The sequence below is a fragment of the Embiotoca jacksoni genome, unplaced genomic scaffold, assembly GCF_022577435.1.
Source record: "Embiotoca jacksoni isolate LCO1_2020_lvr unplaced genomic scaffold, fEmbJac1.0.p SCAF_21, whole genome shotgun sequence".
In the NCBI taxonomy this organism is placed as follows: Eukaryota; Metazoa; Chordata; class Actinopteri; family Embiotocidae; genus Embiotoca; species Embiotoca jacksoni.
Genome location: NW_027185352.1, coordinates 2,934,364 through 2,953,553, shown reverse-complemented (window position 1 = coordinate 2,953,553; position 19,190 = coordinate 2,934,364). Strand labels below are relative to the sequence as shown.

Genomic DNA, 19,190 nt, shown 5'->3' with positions numbered 1-19,190 from the left:
ATTTTTCTAACACTCGCCATTAAATTCCCCAGTAGGTCCTGGATTGAAAAGGAGCTGTTGGTCCCTCACCATCCATCTGCTTCTCCCATTCCGTGTGTATTCTGTGTCATGTTATGTCACGATTTATTCATGATTAATCTATTTTACACTCAATAATAATAAATCCACCAGTCCGTTTGGACAAATTATTAAAAGTAATTTAATTAAACAAAATCAGTCAAACATAACCCTTCCACCTATCAGAACATCATTACTGTGACAACATTTATGTTGAATTGAGGGCATTTATTGAGTACTTTGACAGAATTGTATAATTAGTGGGAATATGGGAATATTACATAAACATGATAAATACATTTATATAACAAATACATCAGAAATGAACTTTGATGAGCTAATTTGGCAGTGTAATGAAAGGGAATATTGAAGAGCGTTACAAAATTAATTCACCATGAAACTACAAAACCGGAGAAAAATTAATCTTGCAGAATGCTTAATTTACGCAATTAACTGACGGCACTTGTTCTTCCTTGGCTTTAAACTGCTAATGCAAAAGAGTATGAGGTTTGAGAATTACAGAGTTGTTTAAGTATGCTGCTTAAAATGTTTTAAATACATCAACAAAAAGAACGATAACGGTAACAAAAACTGAAACAACAAAAAAAAAGACAAAAAATTGGGACAAGACTGTGAGTAAAAGAAAAAGACAAACTTACTACTCACTGAAAAGGGTCTGTGAGTTTTTAAGAGGGGGAGGGGGGTGGGTCATTCTCTGAGGAAGTCATGTTAGATTTGCTCAGGTTGAGAATGTAGTATCAAGAGAATCCCTTATTTCATTCCACCAAACACGACTTCAACTATAGTACAGATTACATTTGATACAAGAGTCTGTTAAACTTAATAGACGACTGTTAAACCAGATGATGAACAGAGGGGGAGGAGGGTGGGGGGGTATCCTGGGTATTGGGAGGACACCGAAATCTTGTTAACATCTCCAGTTTACCGACAGACACACGAAAAGATTGTAACACATGAAATATGATAAATACGCTGTTGAGCTTTACAATAGTTCATTCTTTTGTTATACACAGTCACGGGGCTTTTTGGTAACCATCTCAGAACCAGATGGTTGGGTGGTCACGGGGCAGCAGGGAGAAAGCGCTTCATGGTGGGTCAGCTCCTGGAAATTGTCAAATTTCGGAATTCATAGATGTGACGAGAACTGGTCTGAAAAGGGTTTTAAGCTCATGTGGTTGTATTGACAGAGGAGGGTGGGAGGGTGGGGGGGGGGATCATCCATCCTTGAATCTGGTGACTTTGGTTAATCCAGTCAGATATGTAGATTCTCCCTTTGACAGCTGGAGTTTCTAAAAGTAGATAAAAATGATTACAATGATTTAGACGAAGGGTTTTCCTGGTTTGTCCCAGGTCCACATTGTCAGGCAGAGAGAGGTCGGACAGCCGCGCGTCTGTGGCTAAAGGGTTGTCGAGAGGGTGGATGGCTGCTGGACCTGGAGGAAGGAATGTTTGGGCGTCTCCACTACACATGTATGTTTTAGCACAACTCAGCAAAAACTAGTTAAAACTACATTTTAACTTGAGAAAAAAGACATTGCCTTAAAGCTTCAGTTTGGGCTGTTTTTTTTTTTTTTTTTACCAAACTGTAAATTGGCCGCCTTTTGAGGATCGAGAGCTCCTGGGCGACTGCCGCTTTGCTTGTCGTGCAACCTCCTCTCTAAATGACTAACCCAAAACAGAATTTCATCCAACTGCAATTTGCCTCATGACCACTGGGTGCTGGTTCCAACAAAACTCCTTTCAATGATTCCATCCAAGAAGCCGAATATGTCTTGTGAAGAAGTTCAGGAATTTTCTGACCTAAAAATGTATTCCAAATTGAAATCTTATCAACTTGAAAAAATTGAACAACAGCACCAATTACCGCGTTTACATCTTTTCTGTAGGAAGGTGTGATCATTCTGTCTTTAAGCGCACACATCATATAATTTACCATAAACCAGTGACTCATACCCAAAACTTGTATTAGCTATATTTGGGTTATGTTGAACACATTATCGACATAATTGCTGTTTAATTCTTCATGCAGCATTTGAGGCTCTTGCAGGCTCCTCCTTTCAGGCACTTAATGATCAGATTTGTAATGTCAGTTAAAGTGAAAGAAGGACTGAGAGCTCATTTCAGTTCCATTCAGGACCTCCATCAGAGAATCTGATATTGTCCTGAAAAAGCTCCTCCTGCAGCCTCGCCAAAGTCACCAGGGTATCCTTTTTGAAAGGGGGCTCATGCTGGGAGGATATTTTGGAGATGTAGCCTTGATCAGATCCACTGCTTGGACCTTTTCCACTCGGCTCCAGATCCGTATCTTCCTCTATTTCTACAGGCTGCGATCGGCTGATTTCAGATGAAGGGAAAAACTCGCTCTGTATGTTTGCACATAAGGATTGTGGATCCAGAAAGTTCTGTAGGACTGAGCTTCTCTGGTCCGACTGGGCAGACGGTTGGCTCGTAGGCAGAAGGGAGTTCTCTTCATCGTCCTCAGTGGGACTTTGACCAGAGGGTTCTTCCTCGAGGGACAGCCAGTTCTGTCTTAGTGGTGGTTTGTTCAAAATAGGTTCAGCTATGTAGACGGGCTGTGGACCGGGGCTGTGAGGATACAGGTGATCTGTCAACACGTCCTCCAGGCTGGGTGGATAATGATGTTTCCATACGGGATTCACTATTGGTGTAAGTTCTGCCAATGATGGCAGCAGGTGTTCTCGGTTCAGTTCAGGTGTAAGAATGTGAACACTGTTTCCATTTTCATTGATTTCTACCTCATGAATGTAGACAGGAAGCCCTTCTCTGATCAGAGGTACACACTCTAAGACAGGAGGGATCTGCATCTGATCAATGAGCACATTGGCTTCTGTCCTGACCTCCTCCTCGCTGATGACACACTCCTTCTCAAACCAATCAGGATTTTCAAACTGGAAAGCCTGGAAGGTTTCAATGGCATTCTTCAGGGCTCTACCTGAGGGACAGTGGAAATATTCTTCCCCACCAATTCCCTCAATATGGCAGACCTGATCTGGCTGATACTTCTCAATGTCTAAAATGCGGAAGAACAGTTCTTCAAAGTGCTTCATCAGGCTGTATTTGATTGCAATATCAAAAACCGATGGCACGTCTCGTTCACTGCTGATGTCATCAAAGTAAGCTACCATGTATTTGCCCAGCATACCAGCCTGGTGCATGTCTGGAAGGAAGAGGTTGAGAAAGGGCGTGAGCATGTCATCTGTGGGGGAGAAGATGTCTTCCCTCAGTGTCACCCGCCCCTGACCGCACATGGCCCTCCACTTTGCTTGGACGCCTCGCGAGCACAACACCAGGATTTTGTCAGAAGGGTTTTTCAGCTGCTGTCGTTGCCCTTCAAGCCAGCGGAGGCGACCGACCATGCCGACGGTGGTGGAGTCCAACAGGTCTACCAGCACCTTGGTGCCACACTTGGCCTGAAGGAAGGTGCAGAGCTTCAGCACTATGTCCCTGTACAAGTGGTGGTCCTGGGAGTAGATGACCAGCACTTTGGGAGGCTGTGGAAGCGGCTGCGGCCGCGGCTTCACATCTCTCTCATGTTCTGGAATAACATCAGGTTTGCCTGGAAGTGGAAGGGAGCAACAATATAAGTCCATTAGCAAATTCCAAGCCATAATGTCAAAACCACAAATCAACAAAAATCACTTTTCCAATCAAATCTGATGAATTTTGAAATTCAATTTTAATAGAGATCGAAGTGAAAATTATATTTGTACGTAACCAACCTGTCTTCCTGCAGAGGACAAACATAACAACTGCCATCACCACACACGTAAACACCACTCCCAGGGCAGCTAAGGGGTAAGGAGAAACATCTGGGGCATCTGTTGGCTTGTCTGTGGGAAACAACACAATTTATTGATAAGCAGTACTGCTGCTTGTTCAGATAAAAGTAGTCATCAAAGCTAAGGTTGGACCATTTCTCTGTTTGACCATCGATATGTTTTCATGTTTGGTCTACCAAAAAACAAATTATTGGCCAGTTACAGATTGTTCAGAATGCAGGTGCCTGAGTTCTGACTGAAAAGAGAGTAAAGTCTTTAAAGTATTGCATTGGTTGCCTGTCATTCTAAGAACTGACTTTGAGATTCTCTAATCTCTCTGATGGCCCGGCACCAGCCCACCTCTCAGACATGATTTTTAAACCTGTGCCTGGCAGATCCCTTCCATCTTCTGCAGCTGGCATCTTAATCGCAAAGACTTCAACAGAAACCCGCGGGGGGCCCAACTTTAGCCACTGGGGCCCTCGTCTGGCTGAGTATCTGAGAGACTCCATCTCTCTAGAAGAAACCTCAACACGTATGTTTTAAGCTTTGCTTTTATTTGAGGTGCCTCGTCATTTATTGTCCGATTTCAAGTCCTGTTGTTTTTTTTAAATGTTTTTTTTTATTTATTTAATTTACTGTAACTTTTTTATTTTGAACATTTGATTGTTTTGATATTGTAATTTCTAGGTCTTGCTAAAAACTTTGTGTTTATGTTTTTGTGTATATTTTTTATGTTTTTCTTTTTTTAATACCTTTATTCAAATGTTTATGTTTTTATACTTTTCAAATTTTTTTATTTTTTTTTAAATTTTTTTATACTTTTATTTAAATTTGTATGTTTTCATTTTGTTTTGTTTTTGTATGTGCTGTTATTTTGCTCTGTAAAACACTTTGGGCTGCATGTTTGTATGAACGTATAAATTAAGTTGAGTTTTCATAAGTTGCAGTGTGCTGAGCTCATAGATACAATTACAAGTGTAATAACTGATCACCAACTAGATACATCCTCATTTCTGTCTGAGGACAAGAGCATCATAATGTGGGGACAGAGCACAGGGCTGCATGATATTCATACTCCATATCTGCCAACATACCAGGACAGATATCATGTGTTCTCTTTCGACGGGTGCAGTCCTGGCCGCATTGTGGGAAAAGAGGTTTTATCTGCAGTGAAAAAAACTCATGTTACCTCTCGCATGTAGGCCAAATCGTGGAGAATTCAGAGGTATTGTCAACTAAAGAAAAACAGCAAAAAAAATTATACGTTGTACTAACATCACTCAGCAGAAGAGATTTAAAAAGTTCTACCTCAACATCAAACTGGCAGCAGGATCTTTTCCATTTATCAAGGCTGAATGATACATTCAGTGTCTCCTGGCGGTCCTGGAGAACAGGTGCACAGTTTTAGAGTACTGAACTGTAAGACTGAATTGTACTGCTGTGACAACATCAAATACCAATATAAATTTAAATGTTTACATTTTTCAACATTATTCTGGTGCATTTAAACGTGAACACATTTCTGTTTTAAAAATAAAATCAGAAAATAGGGGTCAGTCAAGATGATGCTTTCAAGTGTTTCGCTGTGGCAGCTGTACACCTCGCATGTGCACATCTGACACAACCTGCTGCTCATCGTCCCTGCAGTGTGTCACTTTATTACGTATGCCTTTAGTATAATGTAACAACCCTTAATTTAAGGGTAGGCTATGTAATGCATCAGAAAGACAATATATAATTCAAGAGCACCACAAACTACAGATTTCAAAATGACCACAGTGACACATTCTAATATTTGGGCACTAGACGCTCAGGTACACTACGTCTAGGAGCCCTATGTGAACAAAGTCTGTGTTTTGAAGAGGAGTTTAGCACCATGACTCAGTGGGAAACAAGTCTGGTCACTGTGGTTCTGACTTTTCAAATAATTTAGGGGTTCTTTTCACACTTGGAAACAAACTCAGAGCGATTAGTCAGCAGTTTTTGCACAAATGTTAAGACTCCAACCCAACTTAGACCACCTCTGGAAGAGGTGTTGTAAACTGTATAATGTTGTAAAAAGTGCCCTGAAATAACTTGTGTTGTGATTTGACGTGACGTAAATAAAATCAAATTGAATTGAAATTCCTTAATGTTTAAGTGATTTACAAAAAGAATGGGCAGTCTTTTCTACAATAAGAAGGAAAATACTGCAGAGCGAGGCAAGGCGAGTTTCCTGTAATGAGAAGAAAAAAAAAGAAAAAAAACTGGGGTAAAAAGTAGGTTAAGGTACAAAACGCAGGATGTTGTAACGAGCAGCTAGAGAAATGTTCTGCATCACACCGCTGAAAAGGAAAAAGCATTCATCATTCATGCCGACATCCTACCGCACAGGCAGAAGGATGTCTTGCAATTACAGAAGCATTTGAATGCCCAGCACCATGTGACCTTACCTTGTATGTACGCTCTCCATGTTGGTTAGTGGAGCAGCTGACAATAACCATGTACTCCTCGCAGAGTCTGTCAGGGCTGAAGCTGACAACCAGAGATGCAGGGATCTGAACCAGACTGATGTTCGGTTGCCACAGACTTCCTACAGCGCAGTCACGAGACAGTGTTAGAAGTAATCTGTATGATTTACTCACTCTTATTGCTGGACTTTAGAATATATATCTGTGGCTCACCTCTTTCTATGCAAAACTGTGTCTCCCTCATCTTGGGATCCTGACAGTCTGAGTTAATCAGAATCAGACAATTTCATGTCAAGAGGACTAAAACTTCAGCAACGTAAAGATAAAATACAAACACAAAGTCTCCCTATTTATTTTTTAAAATTTTAAAACAGTTGTTTTGAGTACAGAGATTGTCTGAGCTCCATTCACCATCTTACAAATCAATTTCCAAAGTTACCACAATGGTTGAAATTTCAGTACACACTGATCAGCCATAACATTAAAGCCACTGACAGGTGGAGCTGAAAGAATAATACAACAGCCAGGCAATAAATCCTCCTTTCATAAAGATTACAATGTTCAGTTATTCAATTTGATTTTGTCCTACCTATTGACTTGACAAAATATTATCAGTATAACCTAGTATAGTGTTATTATGTAATGTTATGGCTTGATCCGTGTATAAACGGTAATTAATCCTGTATATTGTATTCACAGTATTTACGGTTCTATTTAGGCTCCACACAGAAACAGACATAAAGAGGAAAGATTGATTACATGAGTTAAAAAAAAAACAACACAAAAGAAAGTAGAACAAGAAAGAATAGCACAAACACAAAAAACTACATTATTTCATAAAACCAAACTTACTTTGTACTTTGAACTTTGTTCAAATATTGTCCACAGCATAAACAAACCACAGAGACAATAGTTTCATTTTCTTAATCAAGAGCAAGAACCAAATGCTGGCACTAACTTCAACTCACCAGGGACAACGACATCAGTACTGACATCGTAGCTGCTATGGCCGAGCTCTGGTTTGGGGATGTTGAGGACAGAGACATGGTATCTCTGACCAGGGTCCAACACCAGCATGTTAGTTGTGAATGACCACTGAAAACACAAAACATGATTGTCAGGGAATGAAACTTGGAGGTGTTCTCCAGCCAAGGATGCAGGCTTCATAAACAATAGGAAAACTTTCTGGGAAAACGTGGTCGGTTGCGGAGCGGCATCAACCATCCAACTTTAGATGTAGTCAGGTTCAGTTCAGTCTTCTTATCCGGGGAGTCCACAGGGCATGTGGTCTATGTGTGTGATGCATTTATTTTAAATTTATTTAACATCCAGGAAAACTTATTTCTTCTCCTGCCAAAAAAAGGCAGACACTGCTGTAGTGGTGTAACGTATACAACCGGAGTGCCACAGGGTATTTTATTTTGAAAATGGACGGTCCTCTATCCTACTTCCTGCAAGTGGCGTTGAACTATGGGTGTGTTTGAATAGTAAAATTTTTTAGGAAGGTTCCTAAGTGAGCGACGAGACCCGGAAGTAAATAAGTGTCAGCCATATTAAGAGCTGTTCGAATTCTTCAAATGTTTAGGAAAGGAACTTCAATAATTCCTCTCCTATCTCCTTTCGCATAGGATACAGCGGACCATCCTTTATAAAGGATAGGAGATAACGCCATCCCACAATTCCTTGCGGCCGCAACATTTATTGCAACAAGAAATAATAGCACAAACACAAAAAACTACATTGTTTCATAAAATAAAACTCACTCATAACTTTGTTCAAATAGTGTCCGGAGCATAAACAAACCACTTGTCGGTACAGGAGTGATGATATGAGCAGCGGATTTGACGCTTAAAATGTGATGTGCATGTAATTAGAATTTATTTAGATAAATATGAGAACAGGAGGGTGAATGTGAGCAACCACTGCTCACGTTCACCCTCCTGTTCTCATATTTATCCAAATCTGAGAGTCATGAAACATGAAAAGTATATTTGACAATCCATTCCCTATTTCTTAATTATTTATTATTTATTGTCCAAGAGAAAAAACAGTATGAACACGATCGATACAGATCACGCATGGACAATCCTCCCTCCACCTGTTCCACAGACACCGAGTGAGACACACAGAGATCAGAGGACAGAAACTGCAACCTGCGAAGCGCCTTCAAAATTCAGCAGAGACTCTCACACTGAGCTGGAAAGAAGCGGGTGCTCATGAATTAGGCAAATAACATAAATTTAATATTCTCGGCTGGACTGCAACAGCGGGGCGGAGCTATAAAGCTAGTGTCTGTCACTGAGAGAGCGAGAGATCAAAGTAACATGGCAGAAAAACTGAACGCAGCAACTTTTCAAACTAAAAGCCCTCCAGTGGAACAGGATTTTCCGAGTTAAATCTTATATTAAAGTGCTTTATTTGACACTTTTCAAAACAGTTTGGCCACACAAGAAATGCGTGCTGTGCAGTATGCATTTGTGTAATTGTAGATACATTTACAATTATCTAAGAAGCCCACAATGTTTGCTGGACACCACCTGAGCAGCCAGCGGTTAAATGATATTGTGACTAAACATGCAATCACTGGTCAGATTGGAAAACTACAGAGTCCCACATTGTTTAGACAAAGTTACACACCAATTCCACATTTAATTTTAGTGACCTCAGATTGCTGTTATCGGGTGTCATTACCACCGAACTGCATAACACCCCCAAAATAACGATATACCGTTCATTTAATTTCATAGCTCCTGACACTTTTTCCATTCATCGTCTGAGCTATATTTATTTATTTTTATTTTATTTGTTATTGTGTATATAGTCTGTATGTGTGTGTATTTATTCATTGCTCTTATTTTTTTTCTCAAATAATTATTTTGTATTTCTGATTTCTTATACCTTATATGTATATGTACATTTTTTTTTTATATTGTGCACCTTTTTGTTTTTCGATGCTTTTGTGATGACTAAATTTCCCTACTGTTGGATTAATAAAGTCTAAATCTAAATCTAACAATCTATTAGTGTTGCAGTTTGCAAAGACAATAGTGCTGTATCAAGACCATGTAAAATACAAATTTGAATGATATGTTGCCAGTATGTTCAAAAATATGGAAATATGGCTGTTATGTGAACATAAATCTCTTCAAAAATCTGAAGTGACTGAACCACCTACCTTTTCCCCAGATGGAGTTCTCATTGGGAGTTTCTCTTTGAAAGAATAGCGAACACACAGGTTCTGATTGGTGGACTTCACCAGAACATGAAGCTCCGTGGCCTTCAGGTAACCGATGCTGCCTGAGAACGAACACAGGAGAGGTCACATCCCTGTCTGATTGCACCTTCCAGGCTCCATCACTTGTACTGAAGGAGAATCCAATGTTTCTTACGTAGACTGTACATTAAAATGGATGTTAGTCGTCGGACAGCTGACTGACTCACCGTCATCCTGTATTTTCCAGCTGGCGCTCAGTACAGGTTGCAGGCGTCCTGTCTCATCCTCTCTGGTGTCCACTGACACCTGCAGCTCCACTGGACCGCTGGGGGTGTAGTCATTAACATCCCGCCAATTTTCGTCCATACAATTACCTTCACACACACACACACACACACACTGAATGGTAGACAGCTTTTCCATGTACATTCTATAAATCATGCAGTTACAGCTTTTTTTTTTTTCTTTTTAATTGCAAATGTATTTTTTGTATTTAAATGCAAAGGTTTTCTGGTGTGTGGCCTTCATCAGGATCACGGGCCTGCAGATAAACAGCATTTAAAAGTATTTGAGCCACTAAATCAAACTCTTCTCTTGTTTTCACTGTCATAGCCTGAGAATTACTCTGTTTACTTTATCTTTTGTGCTGTAAAATCTCATAATAAGTTATATAAAATGTTTTTTTCCTTAAGTGAGTTTTAATTACATTTAAAGTTTTCATTGTTTAGTTACCAGTTTTAGAACTTTGAACCACTGGTTCTACTGACTCATCAAAGCAGGCATTGGAAAGTTAGTTACATATGTACATATACTTCCTAACATGCACAGTTAAAATTCACCAGAAACTCTTCTTTCTTCTCATTTGAAAAGTTACATGATAAGTCTCAAAGGAGTCAGATGCTCTTCTCTCAGATTCAAAATAAAACACTGCGAACTGCTCGTGTCCTGAACTGTTACTGTTAACAGGTTTAACAGTAAATGAATTCGGAAAAAAAAGAAATAATGCATAGTGCAGGCTTACTTGAAAACCAATTTGTAATTATGTAAATTGTAATCTTGAGCTATTGATTGCTGTAAAAGTATGAATTTTAAAAGTTTGTCACCTTGAACTTTTCTTTTTTTTCCTTTTTTTGAAGAAAAATGTAAACATTTTTGAGAATATTAGTCAAACCTGTATACAGGTGTGTCTGGTTACAGAGAACTGAACAACACTCTTTAACTTAGGAAATGACAGCAACAAGAATTCAGAAGAGAGAAATTCACTCACTTTGATTGACTGTACAATTCAAATCCTGTGGCAGGAAGAAATGGGAAAAGAAAACATTAAAAAGCAGAATTGTGTTCGTCTATTTTCCGTCTTACAGTTATAAACTAGCTGCCCCTCCAGCTCCCCTGTGACCCTGTTCAGGATAAAGCGGGTATAGATAATGGATGGATGGATGGGCAGTTATACATTTTTTACCAATTACACAAAATGCCTCCGTGGTGGGCCCCAAAAAGACACTGCCATGATTTAGCCCCATCACCACCATGTTACACTTTATTAGGATAATTACATGATATGATGACATATTTATTGGTATCATACAAAACAATAAAATCATAACTCATAAAATATGAAACATGAAAGATTCAGTCAAAGTCTAGATGAAATTAAGTCATTATGAAACTATTGAATTATAAATGGTTCTACATTTATTTTGCATGAATTTATAATGGAACACACTGTAGGCTGTATTGTATGAATAAAAGGTGTATAAAGCATGTGAAGCAGGTGTATTGGGTGGACAACAAAGTGTGTATGGCTGAGAGGAATGCTTCAGTCTGGCCTCTAACTGAAGATGTATTATAGATATCATCTATCTATAGAACCGTAAAAGATATTTATTTAAAAAAAATTAGATGATAAGAAACAGTTTTGTTATTAGATATAACATGACAAATTATAAATTTCCCTTTTAAAAAAACAAACAAACCACATAGTGATTAATTAACTTTTAGTGAAAGTGTGCCATGTCCAAAAGGTTTTGGACGCTCTTTTCTGTACAAAAAAAAAAAAGTACTTGTGCTGAACTAAAGTTTGTTGGCCTCTCTGGGGTCTGCAGAGAAGCTGAAATAATCCTGAAATACCTTCACTCACCTGTCTAGAGCATTTGAGAGGAGGCCATGATAAAATCCTCACCGTGGACGTCAGCGACACACACATTAACACCAACACCGCTCGATTAAGGTTCATTTTCAAATAATAATAATAATAATAATAATAATAATAATAAAACTTCCTTTTAGTGTCTCACGGCCAGTTCTGCCATTTCAAACAAACTTCCAAACTGCCTGAACCAAACACCGTGAGCGTCGACTTGACGCTCGTGGAGGTAAATAAGAAACTTCCGACTCTTTTCCGTTTACAGTAAATTACCTCATGCTGCCTTCAAGTCGCTTGGGAATTTAGAACACTAATCTCTTGACTCTGATAATTACATACATGTTTAGTCTTAAACTTGAAACAACTTTTTTTTTCCATCAGAATGGTGGCACATGTGATGAAAGGACCACTATGATTTTCTAGAACAGTGTTTACAGTAAGATTTGAGGTCATTTTTCTTTTCTATGGCCAGTGTAAGAAATAGTGAAGCCATAATGCTGAATCTGCTCCGGACATCGATGCTGCAAATACTGTACATGTCCAAACAGGTCTCATGATTCAGTCCAGTTTTTCAGCTCCACTTATCCATTCAGATACTAACCGGTTAATTCGCTCCAGGTGCTGACAGTGGTGCTGTACCCTTTTGAAACACTATCTACCAGGAAGTTGTTTCCTTTCCTATTGACTTTGAATCAAACCATGAATATTTCCTTCTCTTCCTTGTTCTCAGGAGCATCTTACTGCACTCACACGGCGTCAAAGGAACACATTTATCTTGAGTTTATCTCCATCGTGATGAGAGAAAGGACATTAATATCATACAGCAGCCTGTGAAAATCACCGATGAAGGTGAATTGAAAAGAACTTGTTCATCGGTCCCCTCTTGTACGTGATTGATTGTTTATTATGTCATGCAGAAACCAAAAGTCAAATGTATCAACTGATCAGTGAAGGAAGTAAAAGGGGTTTTCCACATTGATTTTTGTTGTTGCATAACTGCACTGTGGCATACTCACCACCAGATGGCACAAAAAGATCAAACGACAGTTGATACATTATTTAAAGACGCCTACATGTTTCATTAATATCTCAATGTTCCCAGATTAAAATTTAGGCTAAGTTTTACCTTCTTGTATTTCCACTCAGGTTTACGAACATCATGGGTTCTTTTTGTTTGTGTACAACGGAGCTACTAGAATACATCACCGTTATACAAGATATTAACCAGCTTGTGGCCGACACTAAAGAGGGGATGCACATGCCAAAATTAGCCACAACAGAATGGAGATTAATAACAATATTAGTGTTAGCATTTTAGCAGTAGCTGTGGGGAATAACAGTAAATGCACTGAAGTGTGACAGTTATAAGTGATGTGCGTGTACCTGCGATGGCCAATATGAGTGATCAGGAAACAGATTTTGGTGAGCAGTAGATGGGAACACTGGTGTCTGCAAAGACGGTCTTACCTAATAAAATGAAAGGCTCAATTTTCTGACACTATTACATATAACATTTAAAGCCATATATTAAAAACATACTTCCTATCATTTTTTTGAGTGTGTTATCAACAAACCCAGGTGGTTTTATTGTTGATGATAATGAAATGTGTTCACATACAACCTTATATCTGTCAGGAGCCCTGCTGCAGCGTTGTGAACCAAATGCAACCAGGAAACAGAGGAAAACAAGAACACCTCGGGTTTCTTTTTATTATTGTAGCCAGACTGGCAAAGAGTCACGGCAGCTCTGTTGAACCTTGTATTCCTTTAGCTCTGAAAAGTAATGACTCCACAAGTTGCTTGACAAATACAATTGTAACTATTAGGAAAAAGATTTAACACATCTTTCCCACAACGGTCAGAGCTGAAACCTCTGTAACATTTATATGAAGCTACTTCTCACCAGTGAGGGTCTCTGAGCTAACTTCCACAAATGCCTCATCTCACCCATCAACTTGTATTTTAGTCCCCATCCCAACATGACTGCTCAAGGACATTTTCCCATATTAGTTAGGATCAGTCTATCTTTATCAACAGGCTAGTAACACAGGTCACTCTAATTAAACCTCTACTTAAAAAGCCACCCTTGCTTGAGGTGTTTTAACCCCCCTTTAATTCTAGAATCCCTTAAAAAGCTGTCACAAATCAATTTTAGAATGTTTTTTAATCAGGATTTCAAGTGCACAGGAACAACACTTGTAAAAGCTACCAAAGATCTTCTCAGACAGTGGAGGCATCCTTATTCATGTCCTGACAGATCTTAGTGCTTCATTTGCTACCAGTGATTGTAAGATTTTATCACAGAGACTGGAACATGTAATGTAGGTCAAAGGAGACACAGTAGGCTGCTTTAAATCATATTTTTCTGATAGATTCTAATTTGTTCATATCAGTGAGGACTTTTCCATTCCCATTAAATTTAGCTGATAGATGGGTCTTTCCAGTTCTACGTGGTATTGAAATTAGTTTTTGTTGTCTTTTCAAAAAATATGGCATGTACCCTGCGCTCTAGTTATTTTTTTTTTTTCTACCTCCAAGCCTTTGGCTTTTGTCAGGCTGGTTGAGGATTGAGTCAGGTTACCTTTCAACAGATTACAGTGTGAGCCTCACCGACTCCCAATGCGGTCCGGCTTGTTGCATTATGATGCGAATACATTCCGTGTTACATCTTGCACAACTCGCATTTTCTGGATAAGGCTCAACAGTAAATTACATTGTCTCAAAATTATAGCCATAAATGTGTGTTCATAGGTGAATAGGTACAACAGATGTCAGCAATATATCAGCTAAATATGTCTTTTGGTTTTGGTGTATTCTTTGAATGGTTTGCGTTGGTCTCGTTCTACCTGAGCAGGTGGTGGGTTCCAGTCAGGTGAGCCTGAGAGTCAGGTTAACCTCAGCTTATATTGAGGCTGCAGGTTTTATTAGTATTCATATTTTTTGTAAAACCTTCTGTCTCTCTAATCCCTTGAAGGTTTTCATGCCATTTATACAGCATGTTGCAGCAGCACCACACCCCATAGCCAAACCTGTTTGCTTCAGCTTTGACCTACTGTACTGACTCTAGTTATGTAGTAAACGTTGTTATGAATATGAATATAAGTTGTTGGTTTGTGTCTGATTGTCTGACTGCTCACATTTCTTGACCCATCAGATCTCTTTTCAATAATGTTATTTTGCGCTCAGAACTCAGGAGAGTACAGTGTTATCATAACTAATGAACATTTGAAGTTTTAAAGTTAATTAAGACATTTTAAAATAAGATACAAGTAATAAATTGGAATTATCCTTTAGTATTCTCTTTGAATTACTCTTACTGCCTGTGGCCATCTCCAAACCAAGTAGAAGGTAGTCTGTCATATCTCATCCTATATCCTTGGAGGTGCGCAAAATCTGATGTGGCAGATTAGGCTGTCAGGTAAAAAAATGTACATTATCTAAGAAGGCTAAACATTCATCGAGTTTTTTTTGTGAGTAATAAAATGCTTTCGACAACATCCGGTACGTCAGGTATAACAGCCTAATCTGACAGCCTAATCTGCCACATCAGATTTTGCGCACCTCCAACCTGCAGAGAAAGCACTGTACCATGGCAGCTGTGGTCAAAGCCAACCAACAGCCAGTGAGTGAGTGGGACCTCTACATGGGGGCCTGCACTGCAGACGGCTGCTGTGTTTGATGAGGGCTGCCCTCACTGAGTCCAGGTGTGTGCTGATGTCTGAGCAGCACAAGCAGAAATTAGACCCACCAAAGAGAAGATGAGGCATCTTTACAGGAGAGGTGAGAATGTAGACGGTCAATACACTGGAAGACATGGGAGCTGCTGATTTGCTCCGACTTTCCGACAGAACCCTTCACCACGGTCCAGATGTGTAGCTGCGGACTGGAAATGCTGAATGAGGAATTGTCACATATTGCCACCATTCATTTGTGTTCAGATTGGATCCAAACATTTGTGTCTTGGTTATTGTGTTCCCATCTGCAATGAATCTTTGTGAAGACATTGTTTTGGGAAAACATTGAGCAAAAATGTTTTTTTTTTTTTGTAATGCACATACAATTTGCTGATTATGTATGGCATGTAAATAATGCATTAATAAACAATTAGCAGACACCATTTAATATGCAAACACATCACATGTACAAAAGAAACTGAATGCTGCAGTCTGGTTGAAACTGTTTGAGCACATCCAGTTCAGTATTCCATTCGAAGGACTAATCTGCATCACCTGCTTCAGATTTAACCAGAAGGCTTGAGTGTCCTTGCTGTGATATGACAGCGATATGATATTATTAGTGATGTGATATTTTGGACTGAAAACAGTTGTTGAATTCATGTGTAACACATGTGATTTTGTTTTGTTGAATGAAGGCACGACAGACCAGGATTCCCAGTTGATTCGGTTTATTGGGATGATGGGCAGGTAGTGCAGTCACTGGACTGTTCGGGAACAGGTATCTTCAGAAATGAATGATCCTAGAAATATAGAAACACTCATGGTACCACACACCCAACTTGGTGGTTGCAAAGCTTAACTAAAAAGACAGCCTACATGTCCTTGTTCGTAGAACAGACATAAGAAGGATACAGAACTATAGTTGCCCAAGTCTTTGTCCATGTCTAAACTCATGTAGGTACATATGCACTGATATAATAATACAATTATGAACACAAATTAATAATGTTTGTGGTTCTAACATGGCTGACTGCTGTCAGACTGGAAAGAATTTAAGGTGGGTCTTTCCCTTAAGGCAACCACAAATGTTTTTTTCGACTAAAAGAGCACTAATGTATACACCTATATTACAATGGCAAGTGGAAGCATTTTAAACCACGTTACACATAGATAGATAGATAGATAGATAGATAGATAGATAGATAGATAGATAGATAGATAGATAGATAGATAGATAGATAGATAGATAGATAGATAGATAGATACTTTATTAATCCCCAAGGGGAAATTTTTTCACTACAGCAGCAGGAAAGCAATAAAATAACAGTAAAAAATATTAAACATAAAAATGCACAGTATATACAATAAATATAATTAAATAAAATAGAATAATTAAATTAAATTAAAACTAACTAAACAATAGTGCAAAGTTTTTTTTTAAAAAAAGAAAAAATATTTTTCTTTCTTGAATATTAAAAAAGAAAAGAAAAAAGAGACAACAGTGTTATTGTTGTGTGATGGATTTTGCCAGAGGTGAGTTATTGTACAGTCTTATTGCAGTGGGCAGGAATTATCTCCTGTATCTGTCCTTTTGACAGCGGAGCTGAAGGAGTCTTTTGGAGAAAGTGCTCCGCTATCCCTGCAGCAGGTGGTGGAGAGGGGGGTCAGGATTATCCAATATGGATAATAGTTTCCTCAGCGTCCTCCTATCCACCACCTTTTCCAGGCTGTCCAGATTGCAGCCAATGATGGAGCCGGCCTCCTTAACCAGTTTGTTAAGTCTGTTGGTGTCGCCGGCTCCAATGCTGCTCCCCCAGCAGACCCCAGCGAAGTACAATGCACTGGCCACAACAGACTGGTAGAACATCTCCAACATCTTGCTGCACTCATTGAAGGATCAAAGTTTCCTCAAGAAAAAGAGTCGACTCATCCACTTCTTGTAGACAGCGTTGATGTTGGTCTTCCAGTTCAGTCTGTTGTCGATGGAGACACCCAGGTACTTGTACTCCTCAACCATGTCCACCTCCTCTCCCAGAACTCTCAGTGGTTGTGGACCCGTCGTCTTCCTCCTGAAATCGACCACCATCTCTCTGGTCTTGGCCACGTTCAGAAATAGCTGATTTCTAACAGCCTACTCCACAAAGTCCTCCACTACTTTACTCCCTGTACTCCTCCTCCCGTCCATCCCTTATACACCCAACCACCGCAGAGTCATCAGAGAACTTCTGCAGATGTCTTGACTCTGAGTTGTACTGGAAGTCAGTGGTGTGTAAGGTGAACAGGAAGGGAGACAGAACAGTTCCCTGTGGAGCTCCAGTACCACTGACCACCGCATCAGACAGCACACTGCCCAGATGGACAAGCTGTGGTCTGCCTGTCAGGTAGTCAGTGATCCAGGAGATGGTGGACGTGCCACCACCCGCAGCTTCTCACTCAGTAGCAGTGGTTGGATGGTGTTAAATGCACTGGAGAAATCAAAGAAAGTGATTCTCACAGAGTCACCGGTTCCGTCCAGGTGAGACTGAGCTCATTGCAGCAGGTAGATGATGGCATCGTCCACTCCCACATAAGGCTGGTACGCAAATTGCAGAGGGTCAAGTGAAGATTTCACCAGCGGTCTGAGGTGGGCCAAGACCAGCCTCTCCAGCACCTTCATCACATGAGATGTGAGGGCAACCGGTCAGTAGTCATTGAGGCCAGATGGAGTCGTCTTCTTTGGTACAGGAACCAGGTACGACGTCTTCCACAGCACCGGGACTTCCTCCTGCTTCAGGCTCAGATTGAAGAGGTGTTGTAGGACCTCAGCCAGCTGGACGGCGCAGGTCTTCAGGACCCCGGGACTGATGCCGTCAGGTCCTGCAGCCTTGTGCTGGTGGAGTCTCTCCAGCTGTCTCCTAACCTGGCCAGTCGTCACAGAGGCGGGGGAGGGGGGTCATGGCATCGATGGTGGAAGAGCCCTATGGAGTTGAGGACTCTGTCCATTCAGCTCACCAGTGGGGACAGAGGGGGGAGGGGGGAAGGCAGCAGAGGTGTTTGGGAGGTGTGGTGTGTGGAGGAGACAGATGAGGGCGGTGAAGAAACAGTTTAGCTCATTGGCCCTTTCCAGGGAGCCCCCTGGTTGTTCCTCTCCAGGTTCCCCCTGGTTGTCTCTCTCTCCCCTTGAAGCCAGTAATCTCCTTCATACCGGTCCACACCTCCCTCACGTTGTTCTGCTGGAGTTTTGCCTCCAGCTTCCTCCTGTAGGAGTCCTTGCACTCCCTGAGCTTTTCCTTCAGGTCGTGCTGAACTCTCCTGAGCTCCTCCCTGTCCCCAGACCTGAAAGCTGCTTTCTTCTGATTAAGAAGCACCTTCAGGTCACTGGTGATCCACGGCTTGTTGTTGGGGAAGCAGTGTACAGTCCGGGATGGTACGGTGGAGTGTTCACAGAATTTGATGTATTCTGTGATACAGTCCGTCATGCTGTTGATGTCCTCCCCATGTGGTCCACACAGCACATCCCAGTCTGTGGACTCAAAGCAGTCTTTAGCCTCCTGTGTCCACTTCTTCACAGTCCTGGTGGTTACAGGCTGCCTCTGCACAAGTGGAACATACTTTGGTGTCAGCAGGACCAGGTTGTGATCAGACCTACCAAGGGGGGAAGGGCATACAGTAGGTCCAGGGTTTTATTGTTCCGGGCGGGGCAGTTAACATACTGGTGCAAAGTTGGCAGTACTTTATCCAGACTGGTGTGGTTAAAGTCTCCAGTAACTGCCAAAAATGCACCAGGATGCTTAGTCCGAAGTTTAGCCACAGTGGAGTGGATGGTGTCCACTGCTGCCTCAGCGTCAGCTGATGGAGGAACGT

At 40.5% G+C, this 19,190-nt stretch overlaps 1 protein-coding gene across 1 annotated transcript; it reads right to left on the bottom strand.

The window, feature by feature from the left end:
- Positions 1-180: 180 nt before the first annotated feature.
- Positions 181-11,863, bottom strand: il17ra1a (interleukin 17 receptor A1a). The gene is made up of 11 exons (XM_069156409.1): positions 11,665-11,863; positions 10,792-10,816; positions 9,752-9,898; positions 9,486-9,607; positions 7,279-7,405; positions 6,524-6,571; positions 6,293-6,432; positions 5,169-5,243; positions 4,955-5,024; positions 3,819-3,929; positions 181-3,655 (listed from the first exon to the last, which is right to left on the bottom strand). The coding sequence occupies exons 1-11, from the start codon at positions 11,758-11,760 to the stop codon at positions 2,199-2,201; spliced, it is 2,418 nt and encodes an 805-aa protein (XP_069012510.1). The 5' UTR covers positions 11,761-11,863; the 3' UTR covers positions 181-2,198.
- Between the last annotated feature and the right edge of the window lie 7,327 nt (positions 11,864-19,190).